The sequence below is a fragment of the Carlito syrichta genome, unplaced genomic scaffold (assembly GCF_000164805.1).
Source record: "Carlito syrichta isolate Samal-C Ts95f unplaced genomic scaffold, Tarsius_syrichta-2.0.1 Scaffold135585, whole genome shotgun sequence".
Classification (NCBI taxonomy): Eukaryota; Metazoa; Chordata; class Mammalia; order Primates; family Tarsiidae; genus Carlito; species Carlito syrichta.
The window spans coordinates 282,573-302,633 of NW_007079681.1; the positions used below are offsets into that span (position 1 = coordinate 282,573).

Genomic DNA, 20,061 nt, shown 5'->3' on the forward strand with positions numbered 1-20,061 from the left:
TGGGACTTCTGACTGTCCCATGAGCTGCCCAGAGTTGTACCATTTCAGAAGGGAGACAGCTGCCAAGCTGGGCACGATGGCACTGGGGCCAATCAGTCATCAGCAAGCCCGCCAGGGAAACCCATGGAGCAGTGAGGCTGGGAGTTAGTGGAACTGCCCTGCTGGGCAGCTTTGGAGAAGCGTCTCCCCTCTCTGGCTTTTTCATTACTCCTACTGTTATTATGACTCATCAAGTGAAAGGCCCTTTCTGCACCCAGGTTCCAGGACTCTGTACTTAGTGAGACACCAGAACAGCTGGAGTTCAGGCCTGGGAGTCAGCCCACCTGAGTCTTCTGTCTCCCCAATCACCATTGTGGGGAGCAGAGGGGCTGGATAAGTCTCTTGAAGTTTCCATTGCCTGCCTCCCCAGGTACCCCACAGCTGTGCCCAACTCCCAGCCTCTGATTTGGCAGGAAGGCCTCTCATGGGTTCCAAGATTTGACAAGTAGGGGCATGAGACACGTGGCACATGTTGTTGCCAGAGCCCTCTGGCCAGAGGGACCAACATGAGCAATTGGTTAAAGGGTCTGGCGGGGGTGAGATGCTTGTGCCGGGCCCAACTTGAGCAAGCTGCCTCCCTGGGAGCTTCCCTGGCAGAGAACACGGACCAGGAGGCAAGGGTTGCTTTTGTAGCATGCTGATCTGGGGCTACAGCCTGACTGGGGGATCTTGAGCAAAGCCCCGTCACCTCTTTGGGAGGCTCAGTTTCCTCATCTGTGAAATGAGGACAGTCACATCTCACAGAAGTGGAATGAGAACCAGTGATTAAGTGACCGTGCAAAGTGCCTGCCTCTTACTCGCTGCGGGCTTTGGACAAATGCAGTTCTCATCACCATGATTATCACACATGACTCTCTGGGAGCCCTATCTCTAAAACTGCCTTTCTGAGCCCACTCCCATCCCTTGGCCCAGCTCAGTCCATTTAGCCATGATTTCAATAGCCTCTCCTGTATTAACTATACCAGAACAGAGAGGTCTGGACTCATGTCCTTGCTCACATGCTGCGTGACCTTGGGCAGCCCACCTTGCTCTCTTTGGATCCATTACTGGGGGCTGGGGACCACAACATCCCACCCCCAACCCACCCCAGCGCTTTGGTCGAAACACTTACCAAGAGCTATGGAAGGCCAGTTCACAGACACTCAGGGTTTTCAAAATAGCAGCATTCTCTTTCCTGACATGCCTTCCCCAGCCCTGGGATGCATCCAGGGCTGGAGGGGAGGACAGTCAGCATTCACACGTCTGGTTCCCAAATCCAGCTTCACAAAAGCCAAGCCTGTCTGTCTGCCCCTCCCTCTGAGGTCCCCACAGTGGGAGAAGCCAAACCCAGACCCAGGAAGCTTCGGCGATCCAGGAGCAAGCCAGTTCAGAGCCACAGTCCACAGGAGGTCACAGATGTCTTGGTTACCTGGAGTCCCCTCCTGGGTTGGCCCTGGGGCAAATTAAGGGGTTATAACATAGGCCACATAAAAATAGTTTTATCGGTAGAATAAATACACTTTTCTTTTTTAATATGGACACATATTTTACAAAAGAGCCCCATAGCACTATGGGAAATTAAGATCCTTCTACAAAAAAGAAGATGTAACTTCGGTACAATCAAGCTCTAGTGTTCTAGCCCGTCTCGTCTGGACTGCCCTGCATGTGTTGGGTACCCCTGGAGGTGGTGGTGGTGGCAGGAGTGGCGGGGTGTGGCCGCAGACCTTCGGGTGGTTTCTCTGGCTTCTCTGCAGGAGGTGGCCAAGGTCAGGAGGGCCCAAGGTTGTGCAGCAGGAAGGGGGCAGCGATGGTGGCAGCGACAGGCAGGAGGCCCAGGGTGGGGTGTGTGCGGCCAGGTGCTGAGCCGCTGGTGGACCCTGGTGGGTCTTGCTGTTGCAGCTGGTCCGAGAGCTGGAAGGGGGGCTTGGCAGTCCCGGAGCTGTGGGTGGGCTGGAGGGGCAGGGGTGGTGGTGAGGCGGTGGTGCTGGAAAGGAGGAAACACAGGGCAGAGTGACCATCGGTCACTTCAGGGCAGAAGCCTTAGGGCTCAGATCCGATTTTATCTCCTTTTCTCTAAATGGAGAAGGAAACCAGGGGCTTGGGCAGGGAAAGTAAGCAGCCAAGAGCCACAGAGCCAGCCCAGGTAAGCTCTGGAGGCCATACTGACCCTCCTGTGCCTGGCTCCAGGGGCTGGGCCAGACCAGGCCCTGGGGGCCGAGGGCCTCAAGAGTGACCACTCAAGAGAACGGGTCCTAGGCAGAAAGAATTCATGTTAAGGAAGAGGTAGATTCACTGACCCATACGGGAGCCCGGCTCCCTGCACTCTTCCCAGGCAGACAACAGAATCACACAGAAAGCAAGACAGGCAACTCCACACTCTCACATGAAAACTGCTTCTCTCAAGCAGCCTTTATGAATCCGGCACTTCATAAATGATACTTCTGGTCCTCACACCAAATCTTCCGAATGGCTCTCATCATTCCCTTTCCATCACTGAGAAAACCGAGGTTCAGAGAGGCTATGTGGTAGCCAGAGAGGCTACCTAGTGGTGGGCTCACAGAGGGAAGCAGTGTTGTGCGTCCAATGGGAAGGATGTGTTGAGTGAAAAGTGCAGTCCTTCATAAATGCAGAGAAACAGCATCTAGTTTGGGAGGTAACAGGTGAGAATTTTGGCTCAAGAAAACCTTTGTGACAAATAGAGTGAGACAGAAAGAAATAAAAAGAGATTACACATGGGTGTGAATTGGCAGGCTGACCTGAGCCCAGCATGTGGTGGCCTTGGGAAGCTGGAGAGAGGGATGGGGCAAGACAGGATGCAGGACCAGGTTACTGGCTCAAGCCCAGGAAAGCAACAATGAGCAACGGCAAATGGACGAGCAAGGAGAGAGACCGAAGGCAAGACAGGGACTGAGGAGGAGAGTGGACAATGACAGAGGCTTAACAGAGAAGTCACAAGGGCAGGAGTTAGCCAGGAGGCCTGTGGATGAGAGAGACAGGTTCTGGGATACAGAAAAAAGCTGGGCCCAGAAGTAGCAGCCGAGACTGCCCTCAGGGATCCAGGGCAGCTAGGAGACAGATGAAGATGAGATGCAGGGACCCACAAGCTCCATCACACCAGAGGCGTGGGCCAGGGGCCAGCCAGCACACAGGGGACCCCAGTCCAATGTGGGACTAGGAAGGTTTCCTGGAAGAGAGGATGCTGAAGCCGATCGAGAAGGCAGAATGAGTCTAGCCCACACGGGGAGGCACTCCCAGCAGGTGAAAGAAGTACTTGGAGATCCCTGCCCCTATGCCAGGCTCTGTGCAAAGCACCTCCCAGATCTTGACCTTTCCTCCTCATGATAACACTAGGAGGCAGGGACGACTGCTATCCCCATTGTGCTTATGAGGAAACCAAGGTACTGAGAGGTTAAGTAACTTGCTCCAGGACCCACAGCACAGCCAGGATCTAGACTGGGCATACCTAGGTGCCCACTAGCAGATGCATGGGATAGGCTGGTGGAAACAGGGCAGGGTAGTCTCCATGGGGTCTGAAGTTGGGGCACTTCCCTGCCTCCCATTGCTTGAGCCGGCCCTGACAGGCTGCTCATGCCCAGGTCACCAGGCCGCATGTCCTCGGGCTGGGCCATGAGATCCTAACAGCTGGGATCATACAGTGAGAGCCTGTAATAATCACCCAGAAACTTCGTCGCTGTTCTGGCTGAATGCCTCTCACACGGTCCTGTCTCTGTCTCAACCTCAGCCTCAGCCTGGTGGTGGGTAGGGGAGCCCAGGGTCAAGCAAGCACACCCCTGCCTCCAAATGGGCTCGGCTCAGGTCTTGGCTTGGGTGTTCTGGGCACCCTGGCCTGATGTATGTCAGTAAAGAGAGGGGTCTTCACTCACTGCCCCGACTCTTCCTCTCCCCTCTGGTGATGTTCTGACCATAGGTGTCCGCTGAGTCCTTGCAACCTGCAGTCTACAGGTGGGATGCACCACAATCTTGTTTCCGAAAGTCTCAGAGGAGAAGTTAGGAGAGGAGGCTGCATGTGGAATCAGCAAGGGTGATCCAGGTGGCTCCTAGCGCCCCTTACTCACCACAGAATCCACCGTGTCATACCTCTCCCCCATGCCAGCCTGTTGTGGCCTGGCCTCCCTCCCTTTCATGCTCTCCTGGCACATACTTTCCTCCCTATCACACCTATCTTCCCACTCACCTTGGAAGGCCTGACTCCATGACCCTGCCCGGTGGTCTTCTATGATCTGCCCCTCATCCCTCATTGCCACCTGGGGTAGTTAAGTCTCCCTTAAAACCTTGTACATTTCTCACTGACCCCCTATGCCATAGGTCTGTATCTGTCATATGCGGTTTGCATACACATAAAGTGCTTGAAACAATGGCAGTAGGGAGCATTAGAGGAGGCTGGCTATTTCTAGCATCATTATTAACATTTTTGCAACTGTATCCCTCCCACAAACAATATCCTCCATGTGTGGGGCACTCACTGTGTGCCAGCAGACACTGCTTGATGTCATTTTATTATTCTTCCCATCTCTCAGATGCAGAAACTGAGCTTAAAGGACATCAAGTTTCTTGCAAGAGAGAGAATATGCCTGGGCCAGCCTATCTCCCCAGGTTGAGCCGAGCCAAGGTGCTGTCCCTGCCTGAGCAGATGAGCAAACCCCTGGTGGGGAGCCCACGAGTGAAGCGTGGGTGCTTCTGGCTGAGGCCTCTAAAACCTGTGGGTGGCAGCTTACCAGGGCTGGAGACTGAGGCTTCCTCTGGCCTTAACCCTGGAGGGGATTCTTGCCTGTTCTGGGTAAGGGTCACTCCCTCAATCCCTTTCCTCCCTTTCTTTTCTAATGAAAAGAAAACCCCAAACCCACACCCCAACACAACACAATAAATCTGTAAAAATTATTCCTAGCTGCTGCCCCATCATTTCAGCCTAAGCAACTGAAAGGCTTGGAGGGTTGGCTTCAGGGGAACAGCCTGCTGAGCCCCTTGGGGTACCCAGAGCTGGGGCCCAGACTGGCCTCGGCTGGTCCCACTACTGGAAGGCAAGACCAAGTAGGAGTCATGAAAACTATGTCTCATAAGGTGCCCAAAGACATTTTCTTTCACACTTTGAAATCCAAAGAAGAAAACTCTCCTTTGGAGCCTGAGTGGGGTTTTTATTGCTTGGAAGGAGTCCCAGGGAAATGGGGTGGGACTGGGGGGATGCAGAGGACAGGCCCCTCCAAATGTCCCAACCCACCTCCCTGGCCCACTCTGCTTGCAAAGCTTAGTCCCCCAGTCCAGATCCCTGCCCCCTCCCGGGCTCATGTTGGGGAAAATTGTCTCATGGCAAAGCAGCCTTGAAGCCAAACCAAACACTGTGAGTGTTCCCAGGCTCTGCAGATGGCTGGCACCAAGGGCTGAGTCTGCTTTGAGTCAACAGGGACCCTCAAGTGAGGAAGGGGCTCTCCACCCGGGCGGAAGGCATAAGCCTATACTATGTTCTAGCCTATACTATGCTCCTGGTTTGCTGTGTGACTTTGGGCAAGTGCTGTCCTCCAGGCCTCAGTTTCCCTGGCTATACTATGAAGGAGCAGGAATAGACCCACGGACTTCAACATGCTTTTCAGCGGCAGAAGCCAGAGTGAGCTCTTAGGTGGAAGCCCAAGGAAGAAAGCACAGAAGAGCAAAGCTGGCACCTGAGACGCTGTCAGCTGTCTACCCCCGGAAGACCCTCCAAGGGGCTTCCTAGAATAGGGGTTGATCTTGACACAGGGCTTCCAAGCGCCATCCCGAGTTCTAAGCATCTTGGGTCATGGCTTTCTTGCCAATATGAGGGGCTGGTGGGCTGTGCCTTGGGTAATCTCCTTGGAGAGTTTCAAGGAGATACAGGGGAGACTGGGTTTGGGGTATACAGGACCTGGGTGGTGGGTGGCCCTGCTGCCTGGGGTTGAAGCCCTTGATGTGATGGGCCAGAGGATACCCTGCTGTGGCTCCAGTCTGGGCCTCAGCCTCTCTGGGCCAAGCAGGTCAGACGTAGGGAGATAGCCAAAGCAACTGGGTCACCTATCTAAGACTTCTGCATGTCTAGGGCCCCACCAGCCTCTACACCTTTGTCCGCATCATTCTGTGCTGGGAATGCCTTTACCCTTTCTTGCCGGATCATTTCTGACTGATTCCTTCCCAGACATAAGACAGACAGTCTGGCATGTTTTCTAATAACTTCATAGCAGACCACAGGTAGAAAGGTCTGTCTCTTCCTGAGATGGAAAACTAGGGCCCAGAGAGGAGGTGGGACTTGCCAAGGCCACCTAGGAGAGCTGAGGCATGGTCTATGGATTGTGGCTCGGGGTTCTTCAGTGGCACCGTACTGGGGAGCCATCTGTCCCTGACTATGACCCAAGACTTCTCCTGTTCCAGTCCCTCACCAGCACTGAACACGGTATGTGCCCAACATGCTCCTGTCAAACGGGGGGAGTTCACAGCACCAACCCAATAGCTCACTTAAGGGCTTTAAGCCTAAGATCTTCTAAAGGCCCCGAGCAACTTCCTGCTGGGATAGAGGGGTGGGTGGGACATCTCAGACCAGAGACTCTGAAAGTCACAGGCACCAACAGGAGCCACAGCTGTTATGGAGTGCTTCTGGTGGTCAGAAGCTGATCAGAGCTTTACAAGTACTGTATCATCTTAATCTCTAAACCCCAAAGCAAGTAAAAGGGAGGGAGGGTAGATTTGAATCTCATTCTGCCTGAGTTTTTCTGTGCTTTCATTCATTGGTTGACTCTGCTTCCCATTTCTCACGGGGGCATCTTCTGCCTCTAATCTGATGGGGTCCAGGCATCACATGGTAACTCTGACCACCAGGACCAGCAGGAGGTTCACAGACACTTCCCATGGGGGAGGAGCACTGTGTCTCTTCCGCTCTTTGAGGGCTTTGGCCATTTGCTCAAACCTCAGGGGAAACTGAGGCCCAGATAGCAACGACCCCTGGAGTATGTGTATCCTGTACCCCTTGTCTCTGCATGGTGACACCCACAAAGCTCTGCATCTGTTACATCACCATGTCTGCCTTGCTTTGGACCATGCCTGGTACTCGGAGGCACTCTTCCCTACATCTGCCCTCATGATTGTCTTTCCAGTCTGGATGGCCTGATACTCTGCTCCCATATTTCTGCCATGATCCCCCATCCCAGTCAGCGGTGGACTTGGAGAACAAGAGCTGGCATCACTTCCAGAGACCCGTGAAGGCCCTAACTGCACAAAAGGAGAAACAGAAAGGCTGCCACATGCTCCATGCTGCATAGAAATGCCCCAGCTTGCCTCTGACACAATCCTGCCCTGCCCTCCTCTGGCTCTCAGAGGTGAAGGTTCGCTGACAATGCTTTGCTGCCATGTAGCCATCTGTGGACACATGCTCCGCCCTTTCCACGGTCCCCATAAATCATCCTGCCATGGGCTGCTGCTTCTCTAAACTTCCTCCAGTGTGTGTTTACATCTCGGGTAATGAGGGGCAAGGGGGCCAGTCTGCTCCAGGTGGTGTCCGGGTCCGGCGCTCACAGGCGCATCCTGGTCTCACTCTTTCCTTCTCACACTCACTCCCCCAACCCAGATCTGTCCTCAGGGCCTCCCTGCCCCAAGACACAGAGGAGGGCCCGGAGTCCAGAGGACTATACCAAGACAGGGGCACATACAGGCACTGTGGGGGTGGGGGGACAGAGAAGGTGGGAAGTGCAAACACATGGCAGTGGGCAACATTGGTGGCCCTTAGTGTCAGACACCTGCATGGCTCTCTGTGTGGTCAGCCCAGTTGCCTGATCTGCTGAGTCTGCATGTGTAAAATGGGCCTGTCTTCATGATTTTGGGCAGGATGAGGGATAGGGTGAAGGTGGGTACCTGGCATGGGGGGAACTTGACAAATGTCCACCAGCTCCACACCCTAAGCAGAGACAGGAGGAGGACAAGGTGGGGCAGCACGCAGCCTGGCGAGGACAAGGTTGGCAGATTCTGAGGGAGAGGGCAGTGGATGGGGCAGAAGGGAGGGGAAGTCCCTGCACCCAGGCTGGCAGCAGTGTGGGGGCACTGCAGAACCTCAGGCTGAAGGGGGGTCATGCATGAGGGCAAGGTTCCAGGCCGGGAGACCCACCAGGAGCCCACCACAGGGCTGTAGGCACAAGATAAGCTGGGAGAGGTGACAGAGAGGAGGGGACAGCTCTCATGGGGTTTGGGAGGAGAAAAATGAGAACACTCTTGAACAGAACTAAAGCTTCTAGGGACATGACTGTGTTATAAGGGCCACCAATGGGCCCTGGTCACCCCCTGAGAAAATTATCACCCTCTGCTCCCTCTCAGAAAATTGGAAATGTGGGGACCATAGAAGTGTGGGGTGGGTCCCCCGGGAGCAATGAAGGCCATGCTCTGCACCTGGGCCTCTTGGGGAGCTCAGGGCCTGCTTCCCAGAGGCAGCAAGAAATCTTCAACAAACAGGCTGCCCATCGGTGGAAACTTTCTTCTTCAGCCCAACCAGATGGGAGAAAGTTAGCCAACCACAATCTACCTTTTGGGATGGAGAAGGAGCTCCCCTCTTGCCAAAGAAAAGCTGTTTTCTTCTCCTAAAATTGGGCTCTGTGTTTCAGAGCTACGTGTTGTGAGAAGGAAGCTGTTTGGAGTCATTTGCAGAAATTTACCTTTCAGACATGGTTAGGGGCTGGGAGCCCGCTGCTGGAGCTGACAGCCCAGCCTCCTGTCACCCCATGGGTTGGCCCCATTGCTGGTCAGGTCTCCTGGTCACCGTGGCGTGTTGATCAGGGCTCTGATGACCAGCCTAATTGGAACTCTTACCTCAGGCTGCCAGCTCCTTCACTTGCCTGCGCCTCCTTGGCAGCCTGCACGCCCTCCCCACACTGAAGGAAGTGGTTCTCGGTAACTCTATGCTCTCGCTCCCAGTTAGAAGGGGGCAGCCCATGCTGGGCGCATGACCCAAATGTGTCATAGCCAATTCAGCTACAGCAATGCCTCCTCGTCGGGCAGGCAGGGCAGGCAAGGGCTCTGCAGAAGTACATTTCTCAGGAACCCAAGTCAGGCACTTTGAAACCAATGTCCAAAGGATCAATGGGCTCGATTCTTATATTCTGGAGTTCTTTTCCTTTTCTTTTCTTTTCTTTTGAGTCAAAGTCTTACTCTGTCACCCAGGCCAGAGTGGTATGATTGATTATGGCTCACCGCAGCCTTGACCTCCTGGGTTCAGGTGATCCTTGCTGAGAAAAATCCTGACATCCCATAGCCCACTACTGGTCATGTCATGTCCAGGGCTGGGCTACTGCAGTGGGTCGGATTCTACCCCTTCACTGACAGTCCCTCCCTGGGATATCCATAGTGCTCTGGTGACACTGCTCACCAAATATGGAAATTCCTTCCAAAAAGTGGAATCTAGGGAGACTGCTCTGTACTGAAATGTTACAGCATCTTGGTTACAGCAGGAGCTTTGGTGACAGGTCCAGTAGAGTGGTGCAGGTGATGGGAGGGGCTTATAGGCTTATAGAAAGAGGACTGAGGGGTCTTAGTACATTAGGATGATTTTTGTGCCCGCCCATTTTCAATAAGGTTTATCACAAATCCTTATCTGCTCCTGAGACAGAGCCCACAGCATCAAGGGCAGCTGTTACCCTGTCCCACTTCTTTCACAGAGCAGGGTGCTCTCGGCAGCCTCCCTACCAGGCTGTCAGTCACTCGGGCCTCCCTGGCACAAGAAGCTTATAGCCTTCTGGTGTAGCTAACCTGTTCCACTTTCTCCTATTTTGCCTCCAGTTCATGGGACAAATGGAGCCTGCTTTGCATAGGTGTGTCCCACGGAAGATAAGTGCAAAACACACTTCTGTCCACTGCACCTGAATGAAGCTTCCATTTCTTCATCTTTAAAATGAAGAGAATTGGCTAGACGTGTTGGTTCACACCTATAATCCCAGCACTTTGGGAAGCCGAGGTGAGAGGACTGCTTGAGCCCAGGAGTTCGAGTCCAGCCTAGGCAACATAGCAAGACTTTGTCTCTACAAAAAATTTTAAAAATGAGCTGAGCATGGTGGCATGTTCCTGTAATCCCAGGTATTCAGGAGGCTGAGATGGAAGGATCGCCTGAACCCAGGAGGTGGCGGCTGTGGTGAGCTTTGATCCATCATGCCACTGTACTCCAGCCTGGGCAAGAGAGTGATACCTCGACTAAAAATAAATAAATAAACAAATAGATAAATAAAATCAAGAGAAGTGTACTTGCTCTTGTTCTGGGAATAAAACTGGAAAAATCAGATGTGAACGTGCTGTCTGGGCCAATCTGTCATGCCTCCCTTACAGCAGGGCTGGCCTGGTGATAGTGTGCAGAGCTGTGTGGACTGGGGGGTTCTGGAGTAGGCTACCCCTGTCTGCGGAGGCCCCAGCTCCTGGGCAGACCTACCCTCCCCTGCTTACCTATCCTCAATGCGGACCCAGAGGTCATTGAACTGCCGCGGACGCTGGTGCGTGCTCTGTCTCTTATGCCACTTCCTCTGCCGGCCGAACTCCTCCAGCTGGCTCAGGCTGTCGGGGAGCAGGAGGTGCGGGGACAGAGCTGGATCCTCCTCCTCTGGCGGGGTGGTGGGGGTCGCTGAGGGGGCTGCAGGGACAGCAGCAGCTGGGGTTGCTGGGGCCGGGCTCGTCGAGGTTCCCTCAGGAGGGGGTGCTGGGCTCCCGGTGGCAGGGCTGGAAAGGAGCAATGACACATGGGGCACACGTGTTGGAGCATGTCATCCACGTGCGGCAGGGAACAGAATTCATGACAGAGTTGTCACGGCAGGAGAAATCGCCAGGGGGTTTGGTCCTAAGGACAGAGTCTTAACTCATGCCTTCAATTTTTCAGCCAGCAGATACTTACTGAGCACCCACCCTGCCCCAGGGACTTGCCAGGAGGTGGATGGGTCTCAGTATGACTGAAATAGACAGCACTCCTGCCCTCTGAGACCTTACATTCCAAAGTGGAGGACAGAGTGAAACAGAGGATCTCAGATGGTGCTACCTGCTGAGGAGAAATAGAGCAAAGACATGAGAGGGTGGGGTGGAGGGCACTTCAGGATGGTGGTGTGGTCACTGGCAGGTGACATTTGAGCCTCGACTAGGAGGAGGTAAGAAAGTGAGCCCTGGACTGGTCTCTGGGGGCAGATGTGAGCCTGGTCAGGGTCTCATTCATTCAACAACTCTGGCTGGAGAACTTCCGGAGAGTGACCTAACCTCGATGGGCCGCAGTCTCCCGCTCTGTTAATGGGGTTATTGCAGCCTGTTATCTCACAGCGTACCTTATGAGAATTACGCAGGTAAACACAGCCAAAGCACTTAGACAGAAGAGTGTCTGACAAATAGTAAACAGTCAAAACATTTTAGTAACTAATATCATTAACATAGTTTGTGTCATGTATTCATCCAACCACACATTCGTGCACTTAACTCACATTGACTGTGTACATTTCAGCAGAGGCAGGACAGTGTTAAGTTGTTAGAACTCGAGCTGGACATAGACTGATGTGGGTCCACAGCCCGACTCTGCAATGGACAGGCTGTGTGCCTGAGGGCAAGTCCCTGACTGCCTCGAGCTGCAGTCGGCTGTAGGCCGGGAGGGACCATACCACCTACTTCCTGGGGCTGTTGTGAGGAGGAATGAGAGGAGGCCCTAGCACAGGGCCTGGCTCATGCCTCTCTTTGACGCTGGCCAACAGCATGTGGACCTGGCTGTCAGGCAGGCACTGAAGTGTCCTGTGTTGTATTGCAGAATTCATGTTCTATTTAGCGGCACACACATACAACTCTTAGCCTGGGGACATCCTCTGCTCTTTTCCCTTCTATTCTCTCCTTTCGTGGCCCTAAGGGAATTCATTGTGGGGACATCTGCCCCTGGAAGAAGGTTAGGAAGGGTCTCAGGAACTGTGTCTGAGCGAACGGCAGGCAAGATAAGGCGGAACCCAAGACAGCAAGCAGCCGGCCTCCCCAGTCGGCTGTCACATGGCACAATGGGTGAGGGGCTTCTCTCTCTTGTAATAGGGGAAGGCCATCGGCTCAGCCTCTCCTCCCTCAGCCCCATGGCAACCCCAGGTTCCCAGGGTGCAGGCTGCCTGGAGACACGCAGCTGCTGGGGAGATAATTCAAAACAGTCAGACAAAAAGATAGATCCAGGAAGCACCTGTGGCTGATGATGGCTTTCATTGTTGGAGCCTCCTCAGCATCCCCACCCCCTCCACCCTGCCGGCTCCCTCACTCCCCTGTGCAGGAGACTAAGGCCAAGAACCCTTGGAGCAGAGCCTGGGGGGAGTCACGGGGATAGGGTGGGGGGGGGGGAACTTCTTCCTCTGATGTAGGGGCTCTGAGATGACTAGGAGGCTGCCAGCCTAACCAGCCCACAGGCCTCCCTTGCCCTGGCCTGGACAGACACAATGAGCTTCAACGGGAAGGTCCTTGGATGTGGAGGTGAAGGGTGGGGTGAGGAGAGAAGAGGGGAACTTAAGGAATGACTTGTCCCTGAGGCTACCTTGGAATCCCCACCCCTCAAACACATACTGGTCCTGGCCCCTGATACAACTGGTCTGTGCTGGGTTCAATCAGTTCAGGCAGAAAGCGCAATCTTGTCATTCTGACTCAGAAGATGAGAAGAGTGGGAGACTCGGATGGAGTCCTGGTGTAAGGGTTTATAAAATTCTCCAGAAGTGTCATGGAGCCAGGGGAGCTAGGAGACTTGCATCTCAATGCTCTGGAGATATCCTCTAGGTGATCCAGGCCTCATCTCTGAAGAACAAGGTCTCAGTCATGTCTGCGTCCCCACTCCGCCCCCAGAGCCAGTACAGGGCATGGCTAGGAGCTCAGGTGGCCCTAGATAGAGCCACACTGCCACTTACAGGAGCTTTGTGTCTTTCTGAGGGTGACTTTGCCTCTCTGGGCTTCAAGTTGCTCAATGATCAGGCGGAGATACTGAAGTTCCTACCTCGAGGGGTTGTTGTGTGGATTAAATGAGTTAGAAGGGTTTACAGCCCGGTACAGAGTGAGCAAATAAATATTGGCTATGATTATTTAAGCTCCTTTCAAAACTCTGGGTCTTATAATGCCAGAAACAGGAGCTGAAATCACACTGTGCTACCCCTGTGGGCTTGTGAACGGGTTATGAAGGTTCCTGCAGGAAAGCTGGAGCACTGGCAGCATGGAATCCTGGAGTGTGAGGATCTTGTCACTGACCTACAGGCTGCCCAGGACCAAGGGGCTGGCTCTCACTGACACCTCTGCTGTGCTCGGCCTGACGCTGGTGCTGTGGACCCATAGCAGGACTGAGCTGTTCCCTACCTTTGGGCAGCCTCCAGACTGGGGGTGTGGGGGACGGGAAAGCCCCCGCAGGAATAAAGGGTGGTTGCTAGTGGCCATTTGAGCAGATTGAGTGTGCCCTGACAGGAAAGTCAGGAGTGAAGGGCACGGCCAGAGGCGGCCACGAAGATAAAGACAAGGCTTGGCTGTGGCAGTCATGCCACCACAGGGTGCGGCTATGACACAGGGAAGAGGCCAGGCCCCTGCTCATCCCCCCATGGCACCATCTTGATTTGGGGTGGGGCAACCATTGAGTCCTCCAGGCACTCAGAGTCCCCCTGACCCTCATGCAACTCGCTAGTCCCTAAATTCCAAGTGCCTCTCCACTCCTAATGCTGTTCCTGCTCCCATCCATGCCCTGCCCTAGTCAAGATGGCTTCCCAGCCTTCTATCTGACTTTCAGCTTCCAGGCCAGCATTTCACTCTTGCTGCCTGGTAGACCCGTCCCCATGAGGCCCTATCTCATCCGAGGTTTCTTTAAAGCCCTCCCACAGGTTTGAGCAGGGATGCAGGAGTAGCCAGCTATGTGGCATATGGTCAGGCACGGTCAGTCCCAACACTTCCCCAGATACCTGTGGATGGCCTGTCCTGCAGGTGTGTGGTCCACCTCCAGCCCCGCCTGCCGCAAGATGTCGATGACTGTGTTATTCCCAAGAAAGTGACCTGAAACACAAGAGATAAAGTGGGCTCAACCCCATGCCAGGCCACCAGCCCCTGGAGACAGCCATCCATGGGTTTGTGTCCACACCAGTGACCTACACCAAATCGGAGCCCCGGACTCCCTGAGAGGTGGGGTATGGCATAGTGGGTGAGATGTGATCCTGGTGCCACCTTGCCTGGGTCCAAAATCCTGACTCTGCTGTTTACTAGTTATATCTCCCCCTGTCTTAATTTCCTCCTCTGTAAAATGGGAATGGTTTGTAATAACAACGTTTGAGGTTGTTGTAAGGATTACAAAGATCAGTGGCTGTTATGCAGCAAGGGCTCTCAAGTGTTTCCTGGGGCATTACTATGACTCATACTATTAAGCTGACCCCAGCCTCTGACTGTCCAGGCCGGGGCAGCCTTCAGCAGTCACACAAGGCTCAGGTCCAGGAAGCCCTTAAGCCCCCAGTGGGTCTGTGGTTCATCTTTGTAAATCCTGTCCGCAACTCAGTTCTCCCGCCCTTAGGGTGGGAGTGGGGTTCTGTGATCTCGTGGGTCTCCTCAGCAGACTCCCACAGGGCAGAGCTCGCATCTCCACTGCCCTGCACAGGCTCAGCATGTGCTCACTGCATGAGAACATTCACAGATCCATCTATCCAACACTGATGGAGCACACACTGCGGCCTGGGCCCTGAGATGGCCACTGAGGACTCGCTGAGGTGTAAGAGCCCAGCAGGGAAGAACTTCCCATTACCTCAACTGATTGCAGGGACCAGTGGACACTGACAGTGGCCCCGAGGAGGTACAAACACAGAACTGAATCCTCCAGTGGTGACCTCCAGAGGTGTGTGTCAGGACAGGGGCTGGCCATTCACTCAGCAAACAGTGATTACAGTTGCTCTATGGCCAGGTCTGTGACTAAAGAAATGGATCATTGAGTCCAAAGCCCCAGATGAGAATGAAAATCACCCTCCTTTGTTGAGATGCAGGATTGAGGTCCCAGAATACAGGTCAGTCCTTTCCTCTGGGAGGAAGAATTTTCAGGAGGTCAAGTGAACGTGACGGACACAGGAGCCGTTGGAAGTCAGCACCTTCGGACACCCCTCTGCCACCTGGGCCTCCGTCTCCCCAACCTCCTCAATGTAGGCAGAGTGGGGTTGGCTGGGTGCTTGCCCAGAACTCCTGCCATCCCCACTGCTGCTGCTGCTGGGAGCCTGCTCTGCAATCCTGCTCTTGCAGGCAGCAGTCTCCTTTCCACTCACCATGCATCACAGATCCTGGGGCAACTCCCTGCACTATTCCCCTGATTGCCTGGGACGGTGGTGACAGGTAGAAGCTGGAGGTCAGCATGTTGACAGCCCCGGGGTGGTCTAAGAGCTGTTGGGACAGAGATGCTCCTAGCAGAAGGGGCTGGGCTGGGACTGCACAGTGGCCAGATCGGAGGGACAGAACTGGCAGCCCTGTGGTCCCGCCAGTCTTGCACACCTCTGAGCTAGTTTCATGGTGCCCCTGAAGTCCCCAGCCCAGAGATCTCCCTCTTTCTGGTCTGCCATAGTCCCTGAAGTGCCACCTGATGATCACTAGGAAAGATCTCCGAACCAGGGTTGCTGGAGGGCTTTAGTCTTGGCTACACCATGCTCACTCAGACGCTCACTCAGACTTGGGCACATCCTTTACCCTCTAATGCCCCAGGCTCTTGCCATGTAAAGGGCAGGGATGTGGCTGGATAATGCCTACAGGCTCCTCGAGCTCTCAGAGTCCATGCGGAAGGTTTTCCTTTGACTCGAGACCCTTAGGAAGATATTATCCCCCTCCCTCTCTTCCTTTCTCCATGAATTCCTTTCATTCATTGAACGAACACTGCCTGGGTGCACGGTTCATGCTGGACAGTGGTGAACAGGCAGGATCCCGTCCCAGGCACCCATGGTCTCAAGAATCTGGCTCTTGGCCAGGTGCCGTAGCTCAGTCTGTAATCCTAGCACTTTGGGAGGCCAAGACGAGGGGATTGCCCGGGGATTCGAGACCAGCCTGGGTAACTTGGTGAGACCTCATCTCTACAATAAATCACAAAAACTAGCTGGGCATGTTGGCATGCGTCTGTAGTTCCAGCTACTTGGAAGGCTGAGGCAGAAGGATTGCCTAAGCTAAGAAGGTCGAGGCTGTGGTGGCTGTGAGTATGCCACTGCACTCCAGCCTGGGCGACAGAGTGAGACTCCAATGAAAAAAACCCAAAAAACAAAAACCAAAAAAATCTGGCTCTTGTGATCTGGGCACTAAGCATGAGGCAGAGGGAACTTTCCCCACAGGAGGTTGTGAGGGCACACAGGGGGCCTCTAAACCTGTCTGGGGTCAGGACAGACTTCCTGGACATGGGGGGCTAGCTGCAGGGTGGGATAAGAGTTAACAAAGATAGGAGTGGGTGTTCCAGGCAGGAGGAATAGCATGTGCAAAGGCCAGGAGGTGAGTGAAGCATGTTTGGGAAGCTAAGGGCAGGATAGCACAAGCATAGACAGACCCTTCCAGAGCTCTGGCCCCAACCTAGTGCTGCTGAGGGCAGAAGACCCAGGCTGCTGCCCAGGCTCTCAGTCTCCCCCTCGGCTTGTCTCCCTGAGCAAGTGGCTTCCCTGCCACCAGCCTCAGTTTTTTTTTCATGTGTGAACCCAGACTGCAGTCCTGAGTGATGGGCTAAAGTCAGACCCTGGTTGGGCCAGAGTTACCCCCACTCCTGTTTGCCCCAAAGCACGATCAGGCTGGAAGGGGATGGGGAGTGGCGGCCTCCGGCTTGTAAGAACTCTCTGCCAGCAGCTCTTGGACTCCACTCCTGGCAGCAAAGGCAATTCCTTCTCTGCCTCTATGGAGACCTGTTCAAAGACGAGGACTCGTGGTCCAACAGTGGTCCCTGCGTATGCCCGGCAGATTTGAAGAGCCACCAGGGAAAATAGCCCTACCTCGGGCTGTACAGAAGCAGCAGCAAATATTTGTGACTACTGCATGGCTACTTCAAAGGAGCATTTCTGGACTGAGTGGAGACAGAGGAGCGCAGGCCCTGGCATGGCCCTGGCATGGGCAGGGCTCCCAGAATGCCCGTTCGATCTTAAGCACTGCGTTGCAACCACGTGTCTGGCCAGCCCGCCCACCCATTCCCTCAGTCTCAGCCATTCCAGACCACGGTGCTCCCCTGAAGACCCTAAACAGAAGACTCCAGGCACTCTGAGAAAACTAAACCAATCAGAATAATCCTTTCGATTTCCATCCTCTCCTCTAAGTTGTGCCTACCTTCTCTCCCTCCCTTCAGGTCCTCCCACCCACGCCCACAGGAGGTGCCATTCCTATGGGGTCTGAGCCCCAGAACTTCGAGGTGCCAATTGTGCACTCCCCAGCCCATGTTCCCATACCTGTCCTCTCTGGGACTTGGTTCCCAGCTCCCCATAGCTGAGGTGGTGACACCGGCAATGTCCCTGGTGCCCACGACCCCACCTGTCCTGGTTCTTGCCATGTTCCTCTCACTGCCTCCGTCTGTCCTTCTACTAGGCTCCTCCTTCTCCTGCCCAGTCATTGTGGGAGACCCTGGGAACCCTGCCCTCAGCCCTTGTTTCTTTTCACTCTTCTCGCCGTCATCCACTATGATGGTTTCCACGGCCACACAAGACTGACTCCTCTGGAATTGCCAGCTTAGCCCAGACCTGCTTGTCCAGCAGCCTACTGGACATGGACACCTAAACGTCCTGAGACCCTTTACAATCCAACTCCCCCTTCTCTCCACGGCTGGCTTGTGTCTCAACCGAGCTCTGCTCCCCAAGCCACATAGGCTTTGTCTTCACTCTTCTCCCTCCCCATCCTCACACCAGCAGTCCCCAGAGTCCTGTGATGTTACCTCCGCAATAGACTTGACTCGGGTCCAGGTCACTATCACCTTCTGCCGGAATCACTGCAGAAGGCGTCTCCTGCTCTCTCTAGCTCACCTCCTCCCTGCAGCTAAGACGAGCTTCCCACAGACTGTCAGAACGTGCTCCCAACCAGCCACCTGAGCGGAGACTGTGAGCTCTTCCAGGGCAGGGGCCATGCCTGATTCATCTCTGTCCCCAGAACTAAGCCCAAGTCTGGCATGCAGCAGTGGCTTCGTGAATGTTTGTTGAATGCGTGAGTGACAAGACCTGTTACTCCATCTCCTTTCCATGATCTCATCCTATCCCCAGGAGACCTGAGCTCACGGACCTCCCCTTTTCGTAGCTCAGCCTGCTCCATGGTGATGCGCCTCCAGATCCCACCAATCCTGGAAGCTTGGCCCTTGGACCAGCCCCTGAGTCAGGGCTCAGCACATGCTATCCCCAGGGGCTGGCAGACAGGGCCTGGGCCTGCTTCCAAGGTCAGAAATCCTGAAACAGGCGCCACACCCATCCTGGAACCTGCAGGGAAAGTGGTGGGAAGTCTCCAAAGGGGCCCCACGATTTGGGGGCTCAGCCTGCAGGGCTTGCCCAGGCTCCCCGGGTCTTCTGGCCACGGCTCAGCAGCTCCTTCCAGCACTGACAGCTGTGCTCAGGCCAGCTCTCTGCAGGAAGACACGTTCCATTTCATCTGCTGAGTTCCATTTCATCTGCTGAGGCCGTGTGGATGAGAAGAGGAGGAAGGAGAGGAGGGTTGCGGGGGTGGGGCAAGCAGAGCCACAGAGACAAAGGAGGGGGAGAGAGGAGACACACAGAGAGAGGTAGGGAGAAAAACAGAGAGATGCAGCAGGGTACGGAGGAGGGAAAGAGCTCCTGGACCAGGCAGACAGAGCAGACAATGGGGAGAGAGGGGCCCAGAGATAGGCAGTAAGAGACCCAGAGGCAACAGCAGGGAGAGAGGCCAAAGGGGAAACAGGTTGACAAAGAGAGAAAGAGATAGAAAGAGACAAAGACAGGGCAGAGACACAAAGACACAGAGACAAAGAGGGAAGGGGAGAAAGGGAGAAAGAGGAGAGAGAAAGAGAACTCAGAAATAACAGACACATAGTGGAGGAGAGACTAATTCACTGAGGACATCAGGGAAGGCTTCCTGGGGGAGGGACTCATGTAGTCAGGACTACAAGCCCAGGGTGGGATTCAGATGGAGATTCAGGAGAAGACAGCAAAGCAAAGAGGAGCCAGGGCTTGCAGGGGGAGCTACTTGGAAGACCGAGGTGGAAGGATCGCCTGAGCCCAACAGGTTGAGGCTGCGGTGGCCGTGAGCATGCCACTGCACTCCAGCCTGGGCAACAGAGTGAGATTCCTACTCCAAAAAAAAAAAATGATGGGGCCGGGTTGGTACTTATCTCCCGAGAGAAGTCAGGGTCCCACAGAGGACATTTATATACAAACAGGAAACAATCTGAGCTGCACCTGCTCTGAGTGGGTGCAGCCCCTTGATGTCTTAGTACAGATGAAAAGGTTACCTTTCTCCCAGGTGCAAGCAGGCCTGTGCCAGAACACAAGGGTCAGAGAGCAAAGCACAGGTCAGTCTTAGCCCATGCAGGTCAACTGGCCACGGCCTGACAGCCTCTGCTGGCCCCCGACAAGGGAAGGCAGGTAGAACAAAGAATCCTGGCCTGGGGTTAGGGCAGAACACCCAGTTCCTCAACTGACTGCTCAAGGAAACCTGGAGCAGTTTCCTTTCCCTCTTTGTGGCTCACTTTCCCCACATGGTGTTGGGCCACATGGTCTCATGGGTCCTCCCACTACTGTGATTCCCTGAACACATATTCATCCTTAGTGGGTCTCCCGGACGTGTGATGCTTCTCAAATGTCATTTCATTTCATCCTCTCAGCAGTGCTTCAAGGTGCCGCTAGTTTTACAGACAAGGAAACTGAGGCTCAGCAAGGGGACGGGACTCGCCCAAGATCACACACCCGGTAGAAGGCAAAGCTTGGACTTCAACTCAGAGATGTCCCAGTTCACTGCACGTTCTCCTACACCCACTCTGGAGTCCCGGTGGCTACAAGGGATCTCGAGTTTACGTCTGGGGGCAGGAAATCGTCAGAAACATGTGTACCTTCCAAGGTTCACCAGATTGGAGGGAAGAGAGTGCGAGTGAGTGCGGCAAGA

General features: G+C 54.4%; 1 protein-coding gene across 1 annotated transcript in view; it reads right to left on the minus strand.

Moving 5' to 3' along the window:
* Positions 1-1,515: 1,515 nt before the first annotated feature.
* The window catches only part of LOC103250832 (metalloprotease TIKI2-like), a gene marked incomplete at its 5' end in the record, with an annotated part of 42,372 nt that continues 23,826 nt past the window's right edge, over positions 1,516-20,061 (minus strand). Inside the window, 3 exons of the mRNA XM_021708219.1 lie at positions 1,516-2,002; positions 10,453-10,722; positions 13,929-14,019. Coding sequence (XP_021563894.1) covers positions 1,786-2,002; positions 10,453-10,722; positions 13,929-14,019 — 578 coding nt within the window. The remainder of the gene's footprint in view (positions 2,003-10,452; positions 10,723-13,928; positions 14,020-20,061) is intronic.